The sequence below is a fragment of the Narcine bancroftii genome, chromosome 8 (genome assembly GCF_036971445.1).
Source record: "Narcine bancroftii isolate sNarBan1 chromosome 8, sNarBan1.hap1, whole genome shotgun sequence".
NCBI lineage: Eukaryota > Metazoa > Chordata > Chondrichthyes > Torpediniformes > Narcinidae > Narcine > Narcine bancroftii.
Window position 1 is genome coordinate 131,285,604 of NC_091476.1, and position 17,469 is coordinate 131,303,072.

At 41.9% G+C, this 17,469-nt stretch overlaps 1 protein-coding gene across 12 annotated transcripts in view; it reads right to left on the minus strand.

Annotated features, from left to right (window-relative positions):
- The window catches only part of cadm1a (cell adhesion molecule 1a), a 338,433-nt gene that overhangs the window by 39,061 nt on the left and 281,903 nt on the right, over window positions 1-17,469 (minus strand). For 8 of the 12 annotated variants that reach the window (XM_069894892.1, XM_069894890.1, XM_069894894.1 and 5 more), the window contains 4 exons: window positions 13,288-13,384; window positions 10,051-10,220; window positions 2,446-2,514; window positions 1,799-1,861 (listed from right to left, as the gene is read on the minus strand). In XM_069894892.1, the coding sequence (XP_069750993.1) occupies window positions 1,799-1,861; window positions 2,446-2,514; window positions 10,051-10,220; window positions 13,288-13,384 (399 nt within the window). The remainder of the gene's footprint in view (window positions 1-1,798; window positions 1,862-2,445; window positions 2,515-10,050; window positions 10,221-13,287; window positions 13,385-17,469) is intronic. The other 4 variants (XM_069894893.1, XM_069894891.1, XM_069894901.1 and 1 more) reach the window with 2 other exon arrangements.

The following is a 17,469-nucleotide window of genomic DNA, read 5'->3' on the forward strand; positions in this document are numbered from 1 at the left end:
TATTCATAATTGACCCTCTATACAGCATCACTGAGCACCTAACCTCAGGCCTCGTGCTCTACTGTTGACCAATAACTACCCTACAAGCCTTTGGCATTTGATCTGCATGGGGAGGTGTGGTTAAGTCAGGTCTGTAATGACACCTCTGGGTATGCACAACTTCTGATCTGCATCCAGGATATGAGATAAACCTGGATTTAAACATTGCTCTGTGGTAACAGCACAGAGGCCTCTTGGCCTATCATATCCCCATCTCTTTCCCCACCTGTCCATGATTCTCCAGTTTTCTTTTGGCAATGTAAATGGAGGAAACTTTTGCAATAGTTTGCACCACAGGTGACCAAATCTACAGCCAAATCCATTCAATCCCAGTCTCTCCAGTTCCCAATCGACCCTCTACTGCTGCTCTCTAAGGGAGGGAATTGAATGGTGGTTATAAAGAACTAATTTTTTCAGCTATTTTGTCACAATGTATTCTATTCATTAAAAGTTGAAGGGAAGAAAATCACAAGGCTGTGAGGAAATGTCAAAAAGGTGGCACCTGTCCAGAATACCAAGCTTTCTGTGAGACTCGTCCTCTTAAAGGTTAATTTTTCTTTACACACTTTTAAACATTTTGCCAGTAGATGTATGCAACTAGAACTGCTCAGGTGAGAGGCCTGGCAATGGAGAAAATTTAAAAAAAATCATTTGTTAGTGTGTATGATTAATAGCTTTCTATAAATGGCCTGAAATTGCTGTGTTTGCACAGAGCATGGGGCCTTTTGCAACAGTTTCTTAATGGAAGCTTACTAAGGATGTCTGATGGATTTTAAACAACTGCTATCAACTGTACTATGGCGTCGTGAAGAAAGCATGTCAATGTCTCTACTTCCTCAGGAGTTTGCGGAGGTTTGGTATGAAACTAGAAACACTAGCAAATTTCTACAGCAGTGGCTCTCAACATTTTTCTTTCCACTCACATCCCACTTTAAGTAATCCCTCTGCCTTCGGTGCTCTGATATCAGTAAGGGATTGCTTAAAATGGGATGTGAGTGGGAAGGGAAGGTTGAGAATCACTGCTCTAGACCCAATTGTTATCAAAATATTTTGCTTGAGAAAAATAGTCATTGGTCCATTTCCTTTGGAGGTATGAAACCATGCACATAACGAGTCAATTAGGTACGATTAAAACAGTGGTTTTCAACCTTTTTTTTCCACCCACATAACATCTAAAGCAATCCTTTACTAATCACAGAGCACCAATGGCATAGGGAATACTTAAAGTGGTAAGTGAGTGGAATAAAAAAGGTTGAAAACCACTGGTCTACAGGATAGAGTCCACCCCTAAAGGGATAGGAGAAATTCTCTTTCACAATTCACCTTCAATTGCTGAGTTTAAACCCAGGTTTTTGTCAACTACTGCTACTAGGTATCTAGAATTGTCTCATGGGTTAGATCTGACCAGGCTCAACCACAAATCTGCCACTGCCATTTCTTTACGTGTGGGAATTATTCATGGATTTTTGGATTTCATGAGAACTACATCAGATAATGCCATCAAGGCATAATTTTCAATGAGACAACAAGCTTATTAAAAATAAGACCTAATCAGTCCTCTCCTCACCAACTCAATCCTGCTGATATCAAGTTTCAAGATTAAATCTCTGGGCTTGTAAATATTTGACACAGTTAAGCTTTACACCCAAGATGCCAGCAAAACCTCACCTGCAAATGGTAGGTCAGTGACTGAAGACCTGGATTGAAGGGAGGTGTGTTGAACAGTTTTTAACTCAGACAGTAGAGTTTTAGAGCTCACCTCTAGAAAGAGAGGCAGAAACTATTGCTGCTTTTGGGAAACTCCTGGATGAGTGCTTGAAACCTACAGGGTAAAGCAGGAAAGAGGGACTAGGATGAAAATAAAAAGAAAATTCTGGAAATACTTAGCTGGTCAAGGTGCATCTATGGGTAGGGAAATAAGAGTTAATGTTTCAGGGTCTCAGAATGGGTTGAGATAAAGGGTCTGTGACCTGAAATGTTAACTCTACTCCTCTTTCACAGATGCTGCAGACCTGATGAGTATTTTCTGCATTTTCTATTTTCATTGTAAATTTCCAGCATCTGCAGTTGTTTTGATTTTCACTAGCTTGAAAAGTTTGATTCCATGGTCACGGATGTGCCAAATGCGTTCCAAACTTCCACTTTTTTCTTTAAACTCAATAGTGCACTTTTAAGGAAGTGGTGATTCTTAATTTTTCTTTAATTATTCAGATAGTTGGGCATTCCACAATATGCCATTAACTCAAATCTGTCTGGAAATTAATTCCTAAAAAAATTGATTTTGTAATCCTGAAGCTCTGTTCCATTCAGACCCCTACAAACTGCTGAGCTTCCAGTACACAGAAAGAGTTAAATGAAAATCAAGAGCATTGAGGACAAAAGCAAAATGGCTCATGGGTACCGTACCTTCAGAGATGGTGGGGATGTTTGTGGCAGTGATGGTGGTTGTAGTGGGAATTGGGGTGGTGAGTACATCTAGATGGTAAAAAGGAAAAAAATAAATAAAAACACACATGAAATACACAACATTTTTCACATGAAATCACAAAAACTAAAGCAATGTTTACAAATGAAAGGTAAATACTAAGTTCTTGGTTCATCTGATGGCTTTCTCAACAGTTGTATCCTTGCTCCAACTCAGCATGCCTCACCTGTCCAACACTGGAGAACACAAGACCAACATTTCTGTGGGCTTCTAATAATTAGTTGAGAGGTAATACTTCAGCTCTATAAAACTCTGGTTAGACCACACTTGGAATATTGTGTTCAATTCTGGTCACCTCATTATAGGAAAGATGTGGAAGCTATGGAGAGGGTACAGAGGAGATTGACCATGATGTTGCCTGGATTGGAAAATGTCTTATGAGGAAAGGTTAACCTAGCTAGGGATTTTCTCTTTGGAGTGAAGATGGATATGAAGTGATTTTCTATAAGATTATGAGAGCCATAGATAAAATGGACAGCCAGCACTTTTTCCCCAGGGCAGCAGTAGCAAATACCAGAGTAGTGAATGTCTGGAATGCATCGCCATGGATGGAGGTGAAGGCTGGTACAATAGGGGCATTTAAAAGACTCTTAGATAGGCACATGGATGCAAGGGAAATAGAGGGTTATGGGTGTGAAGTATTTGAGAGGGCTTATATAGGTCGGCACAACATCGTGGGCCACAGGGCCTGTACTGTGCAGTAATGTTCTAATGACAAGCGGCAGGCAAGTGTCCGTAAGTAGTTTGTCAAAGAATATGACAGGATGCTCCAGTCATCTAAACCCGCATCGTGAGCAAACAAACTAGTGGATCGTTCAAGGTGACAAGTGGAGACAATGCTGATGCCTGTTGCACCCAGCTTCAAATGAAGAAAGAAACATTGATGAAAGATCATGTTTACACATTTACCACGAAGAGAAATTGAAGATATAATTTTTCCTGTTTTTTATTCTATTTTGCTGGAATTCCAGTGATCATAAAAGTTTAATTTCCATCACAATATAGTCGATGTAAACATTAATTCTGAAAAAAGGTGTCACAGGTTGGCTCTGTCTCTGAACAGTATCTTCAACCCTCCATTTACAAGGCAGCAGACACTCTTACCAACTGTTCAGGCAGCCGAATTCCCTCCACTCGCTCAATCAGAGTAAATTATTCCTCAGATTGACCTCTCCAATCTCCCATCAGTTGAAACCACCTTTCCAGTTTCACTCCTCCCACTGCTCCATCACCTCCTTCCCTACCACAGATTCAAAACGGGCTGCATCCAATCTCTCTTTTTTTTAAAGGACGGAATATATGAGTCGGCACAACATCGAGGGCCAAAGGGCCTGTACTGTGCTGTATTGTTCTATGTTCTCCAAGGAAAGGGCTTCCTCATACCAGAGCTTGGGACATTGAATTCCCAGTGGAGGACCCCCAGACAAAGCCCTCATTGGTCTGCTGTTACACATAGACTATTTAATGTCTTTCAACCACTTCTGACCGATTTAAGATAACAATTTTATTGGCAGTTCTACAGAGAGCAGAGAAGGGTCCCTGGCGTTACAGGATGAACTTCAGCCAGGCAAACCTGATTTATGGGAAGCCTCAATCTGCTTCAATGTTGTGCAACAATAAGACCAGCCACATATTGCCACTTTTAACTCAGCGTTGTGCAGTAAGGTGGAACAGCATCAGAACTGCATGAAATACTTCCTTAAATTAGGATTGACAAATCGAAGTTGAAGGTAATCAGTAATAGTCCACTCTTTCCTTTTGGCCAATCAGCTGTCATCTTTTGCAACCTCATTCTTAGTATAAATGTCAAAAACTTCTCCAACAGATACTAAGGGTATAGCTAAATATTTGAAATTTCAAGTTTAAAATAACATCCCAAATTTGCTTGAGCTTCTGATGGTTTTACAGCAGCAATTACAAACCTCTCACAGGGTGTGATGGTTCCTGGCACATTTCCTGTCCCCAGTAATGGCATGATCATCGGCGAAACATCTCCCACCACCTCCCACCAGATCACAGGATATTACTTGTACAGTTGTTGAAAAAGCCACCATCTGATTCTGAACAAAATGCTACTACACAAATGCAGGGGGGGGCATCTTTGATCTACAACAGCAAAACAAAATCATGATATTCAAACAAAGAAAAATAAAAGTGATAATAGCCACACAGCAAGAGTTAGAGCAAGGAAGAAGAAAATTCATGAAACGGTCAGTTTTCCCAGTTTGTAAATTTAAATGTCTTTTCCCGAGGCTGTAACATTTGCCAGAGTACAAGATGCATCAAGCTCGTTCTATCCAACAAGGATCAAGAAATTCAAATAATCAACTGCCCTTGCAACCACTTCTATCTTCAAAGTAAACACAACTTTAAATCGTTGGCATTACATTGTCAGGTTGGAAAGCTTTAAAATAGAAGCTTGTTGCAGGCTGATTTCATCTGTTCAACAAATTTTTTCATAAGGGAAAGCAACGAAACAAGAAAGAAAACCTCAATGGTGTAGAAATGCATTTAGGAAATAAATGCATAAACCAACAAACAAAAACATATTGCCAGCTTTATCCATTTAAACGGAAACTCCTGTGTGAGCTATTAGTTTGTGGAAATGATGGAATCAGAGGTCTGCAACGGTACACAGCTGTAGGGTTAACACTTAAAAAAAATCCTTATGCTAAATGTATGTCGAGTGTTAGTACTCTTCCTTCAAACCAAAATTATGTTCTATATGATACTTCAATTGCTGTGAAATGAAAATATCTTTTTGAGTGAATGGCTAGAAATAAACTGTCCTTAATAGACAACTTTTAAATAATAGTGGTGGTTCTCTGTCAATTAAAAGAAAATGTTTTCTCTTTGAAAGAATCTATAAATTTATTCTGTAGGTACAGCAGGTTAGTGTGTTTTGAAAACATTAAATTGGATTAATAATTATCCTTACAATATGTCCACGGCAATAGATAATCATGATTAATACAAAGTGGAATTAAAAAGGTTGGATTTAATCAGCTATCTTTCGAGTGCATCCAATTTATTTTTAGGCTGTCCCATTTCAAAGATGCAAAGGTGTTAATAAGAATAATTTACATTATTGATATTTTTACATTTGTTTAAATAGCAAACACTAATTGCGCTGGGAGAGTTGGTCTGGGGCTGCTGTGTCTGACAGCACAAAGGAGCTGGTAACATACACAAATGAAGCTGGAGAACCATTGGGTTAATGATCATCTTGCTGCCAATAGTAATCTAGCTTGCTCACTCTCTTGGCTCAGCAACTCTTCCAAGCCAGTGATCTTGACAATCATTAAAAAAATTATACCAGCACAAAGTCAGGAACAATGGAGCACTGCAGTTCATTCCTTCTCGTGTTGTTTTTTCCTCAGGAAATGGATTTGAATGGGTAGCCATTATGGTTCGGGATCGATCTGAATATAGACTCAGCACAGAAACTGGACCTTCACCCTGCATCCATATTGACCATCGACCCTACCCTCATTCTATATTTTATTCTCAACTCCCCACTGGTCTAGGCAGTGGTAGAAAATTATAGTAGCTGATGCACTCACTAATCCTTTGGGAAGTGGGAGGAAACCAGAGCACAAGGGGACCCATGCAATTGCAGGGAGATCGTGCACACTTCAGACAGCAGGAGGTCAGGACTGAACCCGATTCTTTAGCACCTCAAAGAGCAGCTTCACTATCTGAATCACTGTGTCACACTGTCAAGGAGGCCAACAGTTCTCTGCAGCTGAGGAGATTGAATTCATATCTTAAATCTCTCGTGGCATTAAACGTATTGTTCTTTTGAATTCTGATTGCTACGCTAGGTTTAGTTCACCCTCAGAACAATCAATATGGGCTAGGGCTGAGTACGGGTTCCAAGTCAATCCTCAAAGATCAGGAAAACACTAAAAAGATAAAAAGTAAACTACCAGCTCATTGAAAGGCAGTGGTACTCATGATAAAACTACAGAGCAGGTGGGTGCTGACATAATTGGCAAACTCAGCTTGCAAACTCGCTTTAGTGGGGAAATGAGACCTTGGTTTGAAATGCCTTGCAGCATTTTATCAGCCAACGATGAATCGAACTCCATGCTTCCTACAAAAAATAATGGCAGAAGTCTGGACAATTTTAATGTGACCTCACTTGCACATAGGGTGGGCATTTACATTGTGTACAGGCATTCTGTGGAAGGGGCATCACTGAACAGACAGACAGCCTGTGGAAGGGAAATTATTCATTGCCAGAATTGTCTGTCGGACAACAGAACAAAACAGTTTATTTTTAACTGGAATGAACTGCTGTTGGAATATAGAATCTGTAAAAACCAAATGAACTCATAATCATATTAGTCAATAAATTCCCAGTAACGAAACAAAAAGACTCATTTGAGAAATGGGAAAGTTTGAAACAAACCATGTTGTGTAGTTGGATCTGTTCGTCTCAAGGGTTACACTGCCGGTTTAAGGTGCCCAGTGAAGCAGATTGCAATGTGATGCACGGCTCAATTCAAAATGTTCTCTAGTTTCCTCCTCAGTTAGAGATCAGAGCAGGAAAAATGTCACCAATGATCAATCTGACAGCAGCCAGCTGTTCATGAAGCGCTGTAAAGTTTATTCTGGAAATAGCCATTTTCTGGAGCAATATTTCCCAGTTTATTTCTGTACTTTTCATAAGGGAGCACCTCTACAAGGAGAGTTCATTCACACAACATGGTGCAGTAATGGGCTCATCTGAATCAGACACACTAAAAGCCATGATGCTAAGTTGCAGGAATGCCACTGGGGTAGTCAATTACTGGCTGGCATTGTTCACGGGGAGAAGGCAATTAAGGATGAACACTCTCCTATTTTGTCAGTTTCATTTTTTTTTAAAACCCACAATGGAACTCTTCTCAGGATTTTGGGTGTCTCCTTTGTCAGCAGCAGATTTTGGGGGTGAGCGTACTTGAGCACATTTCCAGCTGCTTTTTTTCCATGGTGATCAGACGGAGGAGAGGGGTGGTGAGGAAAACAGGAAACAAACACTTCCAAGTTCTGTCTCCCCCTTTATCAACAAGTCACATCAAAACTTTTCCTTGCCTGAGAGTGGCCACTCTATCCAGAGAAAGAAGTTGAAAGGCAACTGAGGTCATCCCACACTGGATAACTGAGGCTATTACATCAGAGAGCACATCTCATCACTTCAGTGAGAGACTTATGCACAAAAGCCACGTTATTGCCTGCTCAAGTTTAAAAAAAAAAGTAAAATTTACCTTTTATGCAAAGGATGGCAAAGACGGATCGCGCAGTCCTTTTATGTAGCCCAGAGCAGCACGCTGGGTTCCCAGGGCATATGGGGGTGGGATGTGTAGAATAGCAGCGGCTGCCCTGTGACAGCCCTGCTGCCTGCTGGCACCCCTTCCCCTCCTGCTGCTTGACAGCACCCCTGTCCCCCTGCCTGACAGCCCTGCCACCCGGCTTCCTACCTCCTCCATTCCCCTCTCTCCCTCTTCTATTCCCCCTTCTTCTTGCCCATCTCCCCCTATCAGCCCCGGATCAATTCCACTGCCCTGCTGCCTGAGCCCTGTCAGGAGCGGGTGGCGTGAGGGAGTGCAGCCTGACAGCTCCACCGGCCGCTCTGTGACAGTGCAGCAGGGCAACTGGGCCAATCATCTTAACTTCCTGTTCGGACTCACTTTCAGCAGCGACCCTCCTAGGCGGAGGGAACGTGGAGCTAGTTGGACCAGCCAATCCTCCTTTGGCCCTTTTATGGAGGTAAATGGAGTGATTTAAAGGCAGAGGAAACCTGTCTTTACAAACGCTAATTTTCATTATAAAAGGACCTACTGTGAGCTGATGGATAAATATTCCATCACCAGGATGGCACTAGGATTATCTCAGTATTTAGCTCCATGTCTGAGTTAAGCTCCATGAAGTGCCTTGGAGCATTTTGCTGCATTAATGGCTCTATATAAATGCAGGTTGTTTTGTCAAATACTGCAGTAGGCTCACACCCCATTCTTCCAGCACCAAGCTATTTTTTAGTTTAAGAATTCCTGCATTGCTGAGCAGTCTGTCTTCAGGGCTTTCTTGACTGACATCACCCCAGAGGATCCACCATTGAGTTTGTTGAAGGAAACAGATGGGATTCAGGCCCACAATAAAGAGTATTGCTTTTTACAAAGCATTTCTTTCAAAAATGAATCCCACGGAGGTGATCTAACAGGACACATCCTCTTTGTACTCACTTATAAAATTACCCTTGCCTCAAATTGATATGTATTCTTTATGTCTGCTGCATTTGGTTTTGACATGACAGTTTTCAGAGAGACTTCCAGCATTGTTGCAGGGGGATTTTTCAACATGCTATGGATGGGAAACAGTGAGTGGGATTATGCCATTCACATGGAATCACAATGTAAACATGCACATTACTCATGCAATTCATATATACACAATAGGTTTCATGGGCACAGATTATTATATACCACTTCATTTTTGTTTCAGAACGTGGGAATAGTCCGAGGGATTTTGGAAGTAAAGAAAATTAGCAACTACTTTAGGCCTCTTTTGAGATTGTGTTAATGCATCACAAGATGCAAATTGAAAGTAGTGGTGTAACATTCACAAGGACAGGTATCGGGCGATTCCTGAGACGGTCAAATGCATCTGCCACCATTGGGGCCAATCTAACTTTCTCAGCTGGCTCAGGGCCATTTCATTCCAGGTGGAAGGAAGAAGGAGATGACTGTAATGAGCGGTCAGCATCTACTTTCCAAAGGGAGATAGGAAGCAGGTGGCAAAGCAGCATTAGCTAGTGACATGAACTGCCTTATTCTAGATCAAAGGCAAGAAGAGACAGAGGGAGGAGATAATGCCTGAAATATTACTTGAGATCTAATTTGAATAAACAGATAAAATTTAACTTCAATGCACCCAAAGGAATTTCTTTCTTTCTTTCTGCTGTGATGGGGATGTGGAAGGAGATGTGAAATTGATCTCACAGGTCATTCCCAAATCAAACTGGATGTCATCAAAATCAGACAGGCTAAATTCAGTCTTGCTGTATGGTTTCAAACAGATCTTGTGCACTGCTGTGGGTCACTAATCCTTGCACCAAACTACAGCAGCCGCATCTCCAAAAGAGATGCCAATATCTGCAATAGGTGAAGAAGGATTAATTAAACTTTCAGCTTTTTGACACAGAACCTGCGATGACAAGGAAGTTTTAAAATGTTAAAAGCCACATGCATCCTCAGATGTTAAAATTCAGTGGTATACAAAGCTCTGGCTTGCACACTGTAACCACACACAACATTGAGCAGTGCAGCAGGATTAATCATTCATAAATAAAAGGATGCCGAAACATTTCCAATGCTAAAGAACTATCATTTACACTAATTCTGTTGCCTTTTGTCCTTACTTGCCTTACATTGATATGACAAAATACACATTCATCATGCAAGCTGCTATTAGCACATGACTGCCAGTAGATGTTATGGCCAAATATTTACAGCTGACAGCAAGAGTGAGCAAGTTATACATACCGTAGACATATAAGAGATAGTCATCGTATGATTCTCCAATATCATTGAACGCCTTGCAGCGATACGTTCCATTGTCAGATTTATTTAGGGATTCGAGGACTAAGTTCTCGACAGACACATTGGCCCGTTCAGGCATTTTCTCATCTAATCTCTGCCACATCAGTGCGGGTCTGTGGAGCAACATTTGTAAGACTGAGATTTTGAAAGCACGTGCTGAAGATCAATAAGCACAAAACAATCAACCAGACAAATTCAGTGGGTCAGGCAGCATCTATGGAAGGAAATGGGCAATGGTGTTTTGGGTCCAGACTCTGCATCTCGGCTGCAGAGCAATGTATCATTCTGCTGAGGAGCAAAGGCTGCAAGCTTAAATGCATTTTAACAATATTGTTTTGGGAATATCGACACTCTGATGCAGGACAGTATCCATCCCCTCTCCAACCTCTCAACCTGAGTGGAGTGCTGGCCTATTTCAGCAGATGGTTAAGGCAGTTAGAATCCCCTCTCTGCCTAGTCAGCAGCTTCCTACCTGTAGGATGTGAATGAACAATGTGGAGCTGGGTGGAGTCAGCAAGTCAGGCAGTACTTGTGGTGACAAATGGTCAGCCAACATTTTGGATTGGGACCCTTTATTGAGATCCTTGAGTCTGACCCAACCATATACTTCTGTGTGATCCGTGCGGCTGCACGTGCATTGGTATGCTATCATAACATCTGCAGGAAGCAGGGAATACTTCTGGGGTGAAGTTGCAGCTGTAAGGTTGTAAAAAGCCCAGCCAATTTGCACCAACTGCTCTGTCACAATAATTGGCCTTTTCTCAGAATAATACCAATTAATTTGTCCATGACTTAACTTTCCCTGGCTTCATTAGAAAAGTGTCCTGCATCTTTCACAACAGCTTCATTGTTCTCATCCAAGAGACTTTACCCTCAGCCGAATAGTAATCCCTCAGCAGCAGCCTGGAATCTTCTGCCTGAATTGATAATCTGGAGACCTGAGTCCAAATCCTATGAGATAGCTGTGGAACTACAGTTCACCACAAATTAATGGTTAATAATGATGAGAAACTGGATTGTTGTGAACACCCCTCTGCTGCATTCAGGTCCTTTGGGGAAGGAACATGCTGTCTTGATCCACATGAGACTCTAAGACCCAACAACTCAGAGACAAATAGAAAGTATATACAGGTACACGATCCTTTATCAGGACTTCTAAAATCCGGAAAGCTCCAAAATCCGGTAAGTGGGGAGAGAGGCGCCCGGCACTTGGGGGAGGTAGTCGAGCGACCGGCACATGGGGGAGGCGGCCAGCACTTGGGGGTGGCAGCCGAGGGATGGGCGCTTGGGGGAGGCAGCCGAGTGACTGGAAGGGGGTGGGGGCAGCACAATTCGGGTGGCCTTTCCGAAATCCAGAAAAATCCGAAATTTGGAACACTGAAGGTTCCGGATAAAGGATCGTGTACCTGTACTGTATTTTCACTCATATAATGTGCACACGCATATAACGTGCAGAAAATCATAAATTGTGTAAAAGATACTTCCATATAATACACATATACCGCACAGGTGCAGTATTTTAAATTCCAGCTGGTATGAGACGAAGCACATACCAGAATCTGACACAATTAATATTTTGCAATTAACACCCAATCATCTTTCCCCAAAGGTGTCAATCACCCATTATATAGACGATATCCTGCTGCAACACATTAACAAGCTTTGGAGAGGAATCAATCAAATAGATTGAATACAGACTTCAGAGTTAAGCAGGATTTTAATTCTAATTTTGTCTCAAATCAGAGGCACTGATATGTTAATCTCCTTCCTCATGGACAGGTCTGGGCGATTTAGTACAGGGCCCGAGCCAGAATGTCCTGCTTGTAGAATTACCATGGCATTCAGTACAAAGAGATATTCCCAAGGTCAAAATTTCCCATGGCCCCTATAAATTGTGTACGTTCTTTCATTGCCGTTATTGCATTCCCATGCTTGCTATAATATTTGCATGCTCGCTATAAATTGCCAGCATGTCTTTCCCATGACCGCTATAAATTATGCATGTTCTTTCAATGCCACTATTCTATTCCCACACCCGTTATAAATTGCCAGATTGACTTTTCCACACCCGCTATTAATTGTGTGCAATCTTTCAATATATAAAAATATTCTCATATAACACACACACATGTAACACACGGGGTGGGGGGGTGGTGTATGGTTTGTAAAATACGTGTAAAACGCGCACATCATATATGTAAAAATACGGTACAGCACTCCCAGATTTGGTTGGATCAGTAAAATGAATAACTCAATATTTTCAGAGTGGAATTTTAACCCACATTCTTTTGACATACACAGAAATGGTACTTGATTGTTAACAATATTAGCTTCAGGTTAATGGAAGGTCTCTGAGACAGTCAACCTTCAAGATCCTCAGGCTATCTATTCACCATGACCAAATAGCCTTCTGTGACCTGGTAGTTTCTGTGAATCCACTGTCCTGCTGACTGAGGGTCTCTTCAAAGGATCTACCATGTTGTCAAAATTGTTACAGGCAAATTAAAATAGTAAAGAGAATTAGATTAAGGTTTTAGTAAGGTTCATGGATTATTGGAGCAATAAACACTTTATTAGGGGCACGCAGTAGGTCTCCAGTCAAAGTTCCCACTTCCCACTTAGACCGAACAGGAGTCTGTGAGGCTGTGGGAGTGCTGGAGGTGAATGCATGGACACCCAGTGCCTCTGATGGAACTCTCTTTCGCTTCTCTTTCTCTCGTACTGTAAGGGTTGCCAGGCAATACTGATGACGATTCTGTCTGCCTTAAGGCAGGCAAAGGTTAAAGTATATCATGTATGTTAAATTTTTGATGTATTATTTTATGACAATTAAAGGAACTTTGGAAAAAAAGAACCTTGAAACTGTCTGTATGTTGGAAAGAGGAGGTCATTTCACCCACCAGCTGGTTCTGTTATTTGATTGATCATGGCCGTGTGCTTCAGTAAACAAACTGCTGAACGAATGCAGTGAGTGAGTAGTGAAAAGATTCTGCTTGACCCATTGAAGTTTGTCTTCTGCTCCCAGTTCCAGAATCTGCAGTCGCTGTGTCTCCCTGGTTCAACACATTCACTCCATTTCCCAACATTTTGTTACCAATCACATGGGACCTTTTAGTGGCCCATCAATGGGTTAGTCGTGTGGAAAAACAAAAGCCTCATAGGTTTGGAGTGAGTACTCACTGTGGTTTCCCATTGGCTATGCAGGTCAGCGCCAGAGTATCACCTTCCCTCGTTGGACCCTGTGGATAGCTTACTGTAACTTGCACCTGGGGCTTATCTGAGGGGGAATAAGAGGCACAATTCAGTTCACTTTCTGAACAAAATTTCACCCCAGATCTTACAGGGTCAATGCATAGTTCAGACACTCCAGTGATCCTACACTTGGGCTCGCCCACCACAATGGCAACATCCTGATTCGAGACCCTCCCCAGACATGGTTTTTATTCTGTAAATCAGACCAGTGAAAAGGTGAATAAAGATTGATGTCACTGATCCTCAGTGAGTGGAAGGCAAGGCACTGGAATGGCTGGGTTTGTTTTCCACAGAGTGGGAGAGGAAAAGAGAGGTCTGTACCTAAAATTACAGGAGGCATAGCATAGTAAATCTCTCCCCACAAAATTAGAGGGCATACATTAAGGATAAGGAGTAAGAGTTATAGAGGAAGATATTTTTGGGTGAGGGCGGGGAGAATCTGGAACGCTCAGCCCAAAGAGCTGGTGGAGGCAAGTCGTCTCTATATTGAACCAGCAAAGCAGTGCTGGGTACAGCCACAGATCAATGTGTATGGGTACTGGATGATCACACAGTGAGAAGCCAAGGGCCCTCTGTACTACATGAGGCTAACCATGGGATTCAAGCGAAGTCTACTTGTCTGAGGAACAAAGTCCGCAACACAACTGAAGGAGGCAAGACCAAGCTCCCCAACCTCCCTTCAATTTTAAAATAACCTCTCTTGTCAAGTGTTCAGTTTAGAGTCCATTGTTCTATTTTAAGCAGTGGAGACTTTTTAATGTACAACTTTTGATGCTGAAATATATTTAATTAAGTTGTAGAATTGTTCACCACAGGAACAGGCTCTTTAGCCCATCATCAATGTGTAGTGCAGGAATAGGCCTTTTGGCCCATCATTCGCGTGCAGCAGAGGAACAGGCTCTTCCCCTACTGTCAATGAGTTGCACAGGAATAGGCTGTTTGGCCCATCATCCATGCTGACCATGATCCCATTTTCCTGGATTACACCTATATCTCTCTCACTCTTTCTTATCCAGTGACCTATTCAAGTGCCTCTTAAATGCTGTTGATTCATAGTAATGCAAATGGAAACAGGGTCTTTGTTTGGCTCATCATCCATGCTGACCATGGATGATGACCATTAGGACCACGTTTGGCTCGAATCCCTCTAAATCTCTCCTACCCATGTACTTGCCTCAATGTTTTTAAACATCGTCATTGTAGCTGACTCTAATACCTCACCAGGCAGCTCAATCTATGCACCCAATATCTGTGTGAAAAACTTAAGCCGCTGCCTTCTCATTTTAAACTCCCCTGGAGAAAATGACTATGACCGTCCACTCTATCCATGCACTTATTACATTTTTCCTATGGCTGGTGACCAGAACTGCACACAATATTCGAAGCTCCAATCTGGCCAGGCAAGTGAAGGGAATGAAAATGAAGATCTGTAGGGAGATAGTAGATATTTGTGATAAGCACAGGGTTGTAATTATGGGAGATTTTAATTTTCCACATATAGATTGGGAAACACATTCTGTGAAAGGACTGGATAGGTTAGAGTTTGTGAAATGTGTGCAAGATAGTTTTTTACAACAATATGTAGAGGTGCCGACCAGAGAAGGAGCAGTGTTAGATCTACTGTTGGCAAATGGGATGGGTCAAGTGACGGAGGTTAGTGTTGGCGAGCACTTCGGGTCCAGTGATCATAATGCCATCAGCTTCAATGTCATTATGGAAAGAGAGAAATCAGGGCCAAGGATTGAGGTTTTTGATTGGGGAAAAGCTAGATTTGAGGAGATGCGAAAGGACTTGCAGGGTGTGCATTGTTTTATGGGCAGGATGTAGTAGAGAGATGGAAGTCTTTTAAAGATCAGATTTTGAGAGTGCAAAAGCTTTATGTTCCTGTTAGGTTAAAAGGAGGGGCAAAAGGTTTGAGAGAGCCGTGGTTTTCAAGGAATATTGGAAACTTGGTTCGAAGAAAAAGGGAGGTGTACATTAGATATAAGAAGCATGGAGTTAAGGAGATGTTTGAAAGATACATTGAATGTAAGAGGAATCTTAAGAGAGGAATTAGGAAAGCTAAAAGAAGGTACGAGAAAACTATGGCAAGCAGGGTGAAAACTAATCCAAAAGAGTTCTACAAATATGTTAATGGTAAGAGGAAAGCTAGAGACAAAATTGGTCCCTTAGAAAATCAGAGCGGAAAACTGTGTGTAGAGCCTAGAGAAATGGGGGAGATATTGAACAGTTTCTTTTCTTCGGTATTCACTAAGGAGAAGGATATTGGGAGATGTGAGATAAAAAAAGCAAATTGGGTAAATATGGGGAATATAGAGATTACAAAAGGTGTAGTTTTAAGGCTTTTGAAGAATATAAAGGTGGATAAGTCTCCGGGACCAGACGGGATCTTCCCCAGGACATTGAGAGAAGTGAAGGAGGAAATAGCAGAGGCTCTGGCGGTAATTTACCAAATGTCATTAGATATGGGGATAGTTCCGGAGGATTGGCGCATTGCGCATGTGGTTCCGTTATTTAAAAAGGGTTCAAGGAGGAAGCCTGGCAACTATCGGCCTGTAAGTTTGACGTCTGTGGTAGGTAAATTAATGGAGAAAATTCTTAGAGATAGTACTTATAAACATCTGGATAGACAGGGTCCGATCAGGAGCACTCAACATGGATTTGTGGGAGGAAGGTCATGTTTGACCAATCTGATTGAATTTTTTGAAGAGGTGACTAGGAATGTGGATGAGTGGATGTTGTCTATATGGACTTCAGTAAGGCCTTCAATAAGGTACCACATGGAAGGTTAGTTAGGAAGGTGCAGTCTTTAGGTATAAATTTTAAGATAGTCAAATGGATTGAACATTGGCTGAAAGGGAGAGGCCAGAGAGTGGTAGTGGATAATTGTCTGTCAGGTTCCCTGAAGGTAGAAACTCACGTGAATAGGGTGGTGAAGAAGGCTTTTAGTATGCTGGCCTTTATCAATCATTGCATGGAATATAGGAGTTGGGAGGTGATGTTGAGATTGTATAAGACGTTGGTGCGGCCTAATTTGGAGTTCTGTGTGCAGTTCTGGTCGCCTAATTATAGGAAGGATATAAACAGAGTGGAGAGAGTGCAGAGAAGGTTTACCAGAATGTTACCTGGGTTTAAGCATCTAGAGTATAGAGAGAGATTGGACAGATTAGGTCTTTATTCTTTGGAGCGTAGAAGGTTGAGAGGGGATTTGATAGAAGTATTTAAGGTTATGAAAGGGATAGACAGAGTGAATGTGGATAGACTATTTCTGTTAAGAGGAGGAAAGATTAAAACAAGAGGACATGAGTTAAGAATTAAGGGGCAGAGGTTTAGAGGTAACATGAGGGGGGAACTTCTTTACTCAGAGAGTGGTAGCCGTGTGGAATGATCTTCCGGGAAAAATAGTGGCGGCGGAGTCAATTGTATTATTTAAGAAAAGGTTGGACAGGTATATGGATGAGAAGAAGATGGAGGGTTATGGGCATTGTGCAGGGAGGTGGGACTAGAAAGGGGTGTTTGGTTCAGTGCGGACTAGAAGGGCCTAATGGCCTGTTTCCGTGCTGTAATTGTTATGTTATGTTATGTTATACTCTCACGCTCAATTTGATACATAGAGGTATTCTGCAGACACTTAATTTTCTTAGGGAGAGACTGAATACAGAATCAGCAAGCACAAATAGCCTGCAATCAATATAGGTGCAAGCAAAGCTCAGTAATCTTCCAGCAACCTTGCCGCAGCTACTGAAAAACTTTATAAAACACCAGAGTTTCAACAATTTCTCCTACCCCTACAGATGCTGCATGACCTGCTGAGTTGTTCCAGCAGATTTCTGTTTGATACTTCAGTCTCCTTCATTCCAGGGAAAACAGTCCCAGCCTATCAAATCTCTCCTTTCTAGCAAAGCCCTCCACTCCAGGGGACAACCTGCTGAATCTCTTCTGCACTCTCTCCATTGTTACCACATCCTTCCTGTAGTGTGCTGACCAGAACAGAAATGTAGCCCACTGAATTTTTTGTACTGTGAAAAATGACATCCCTCTTATACTCAATGCCTGGGCCTGAACCAAGTACTTTCATCAGTATCCCTTCACCTTTATCACCAATTTCAG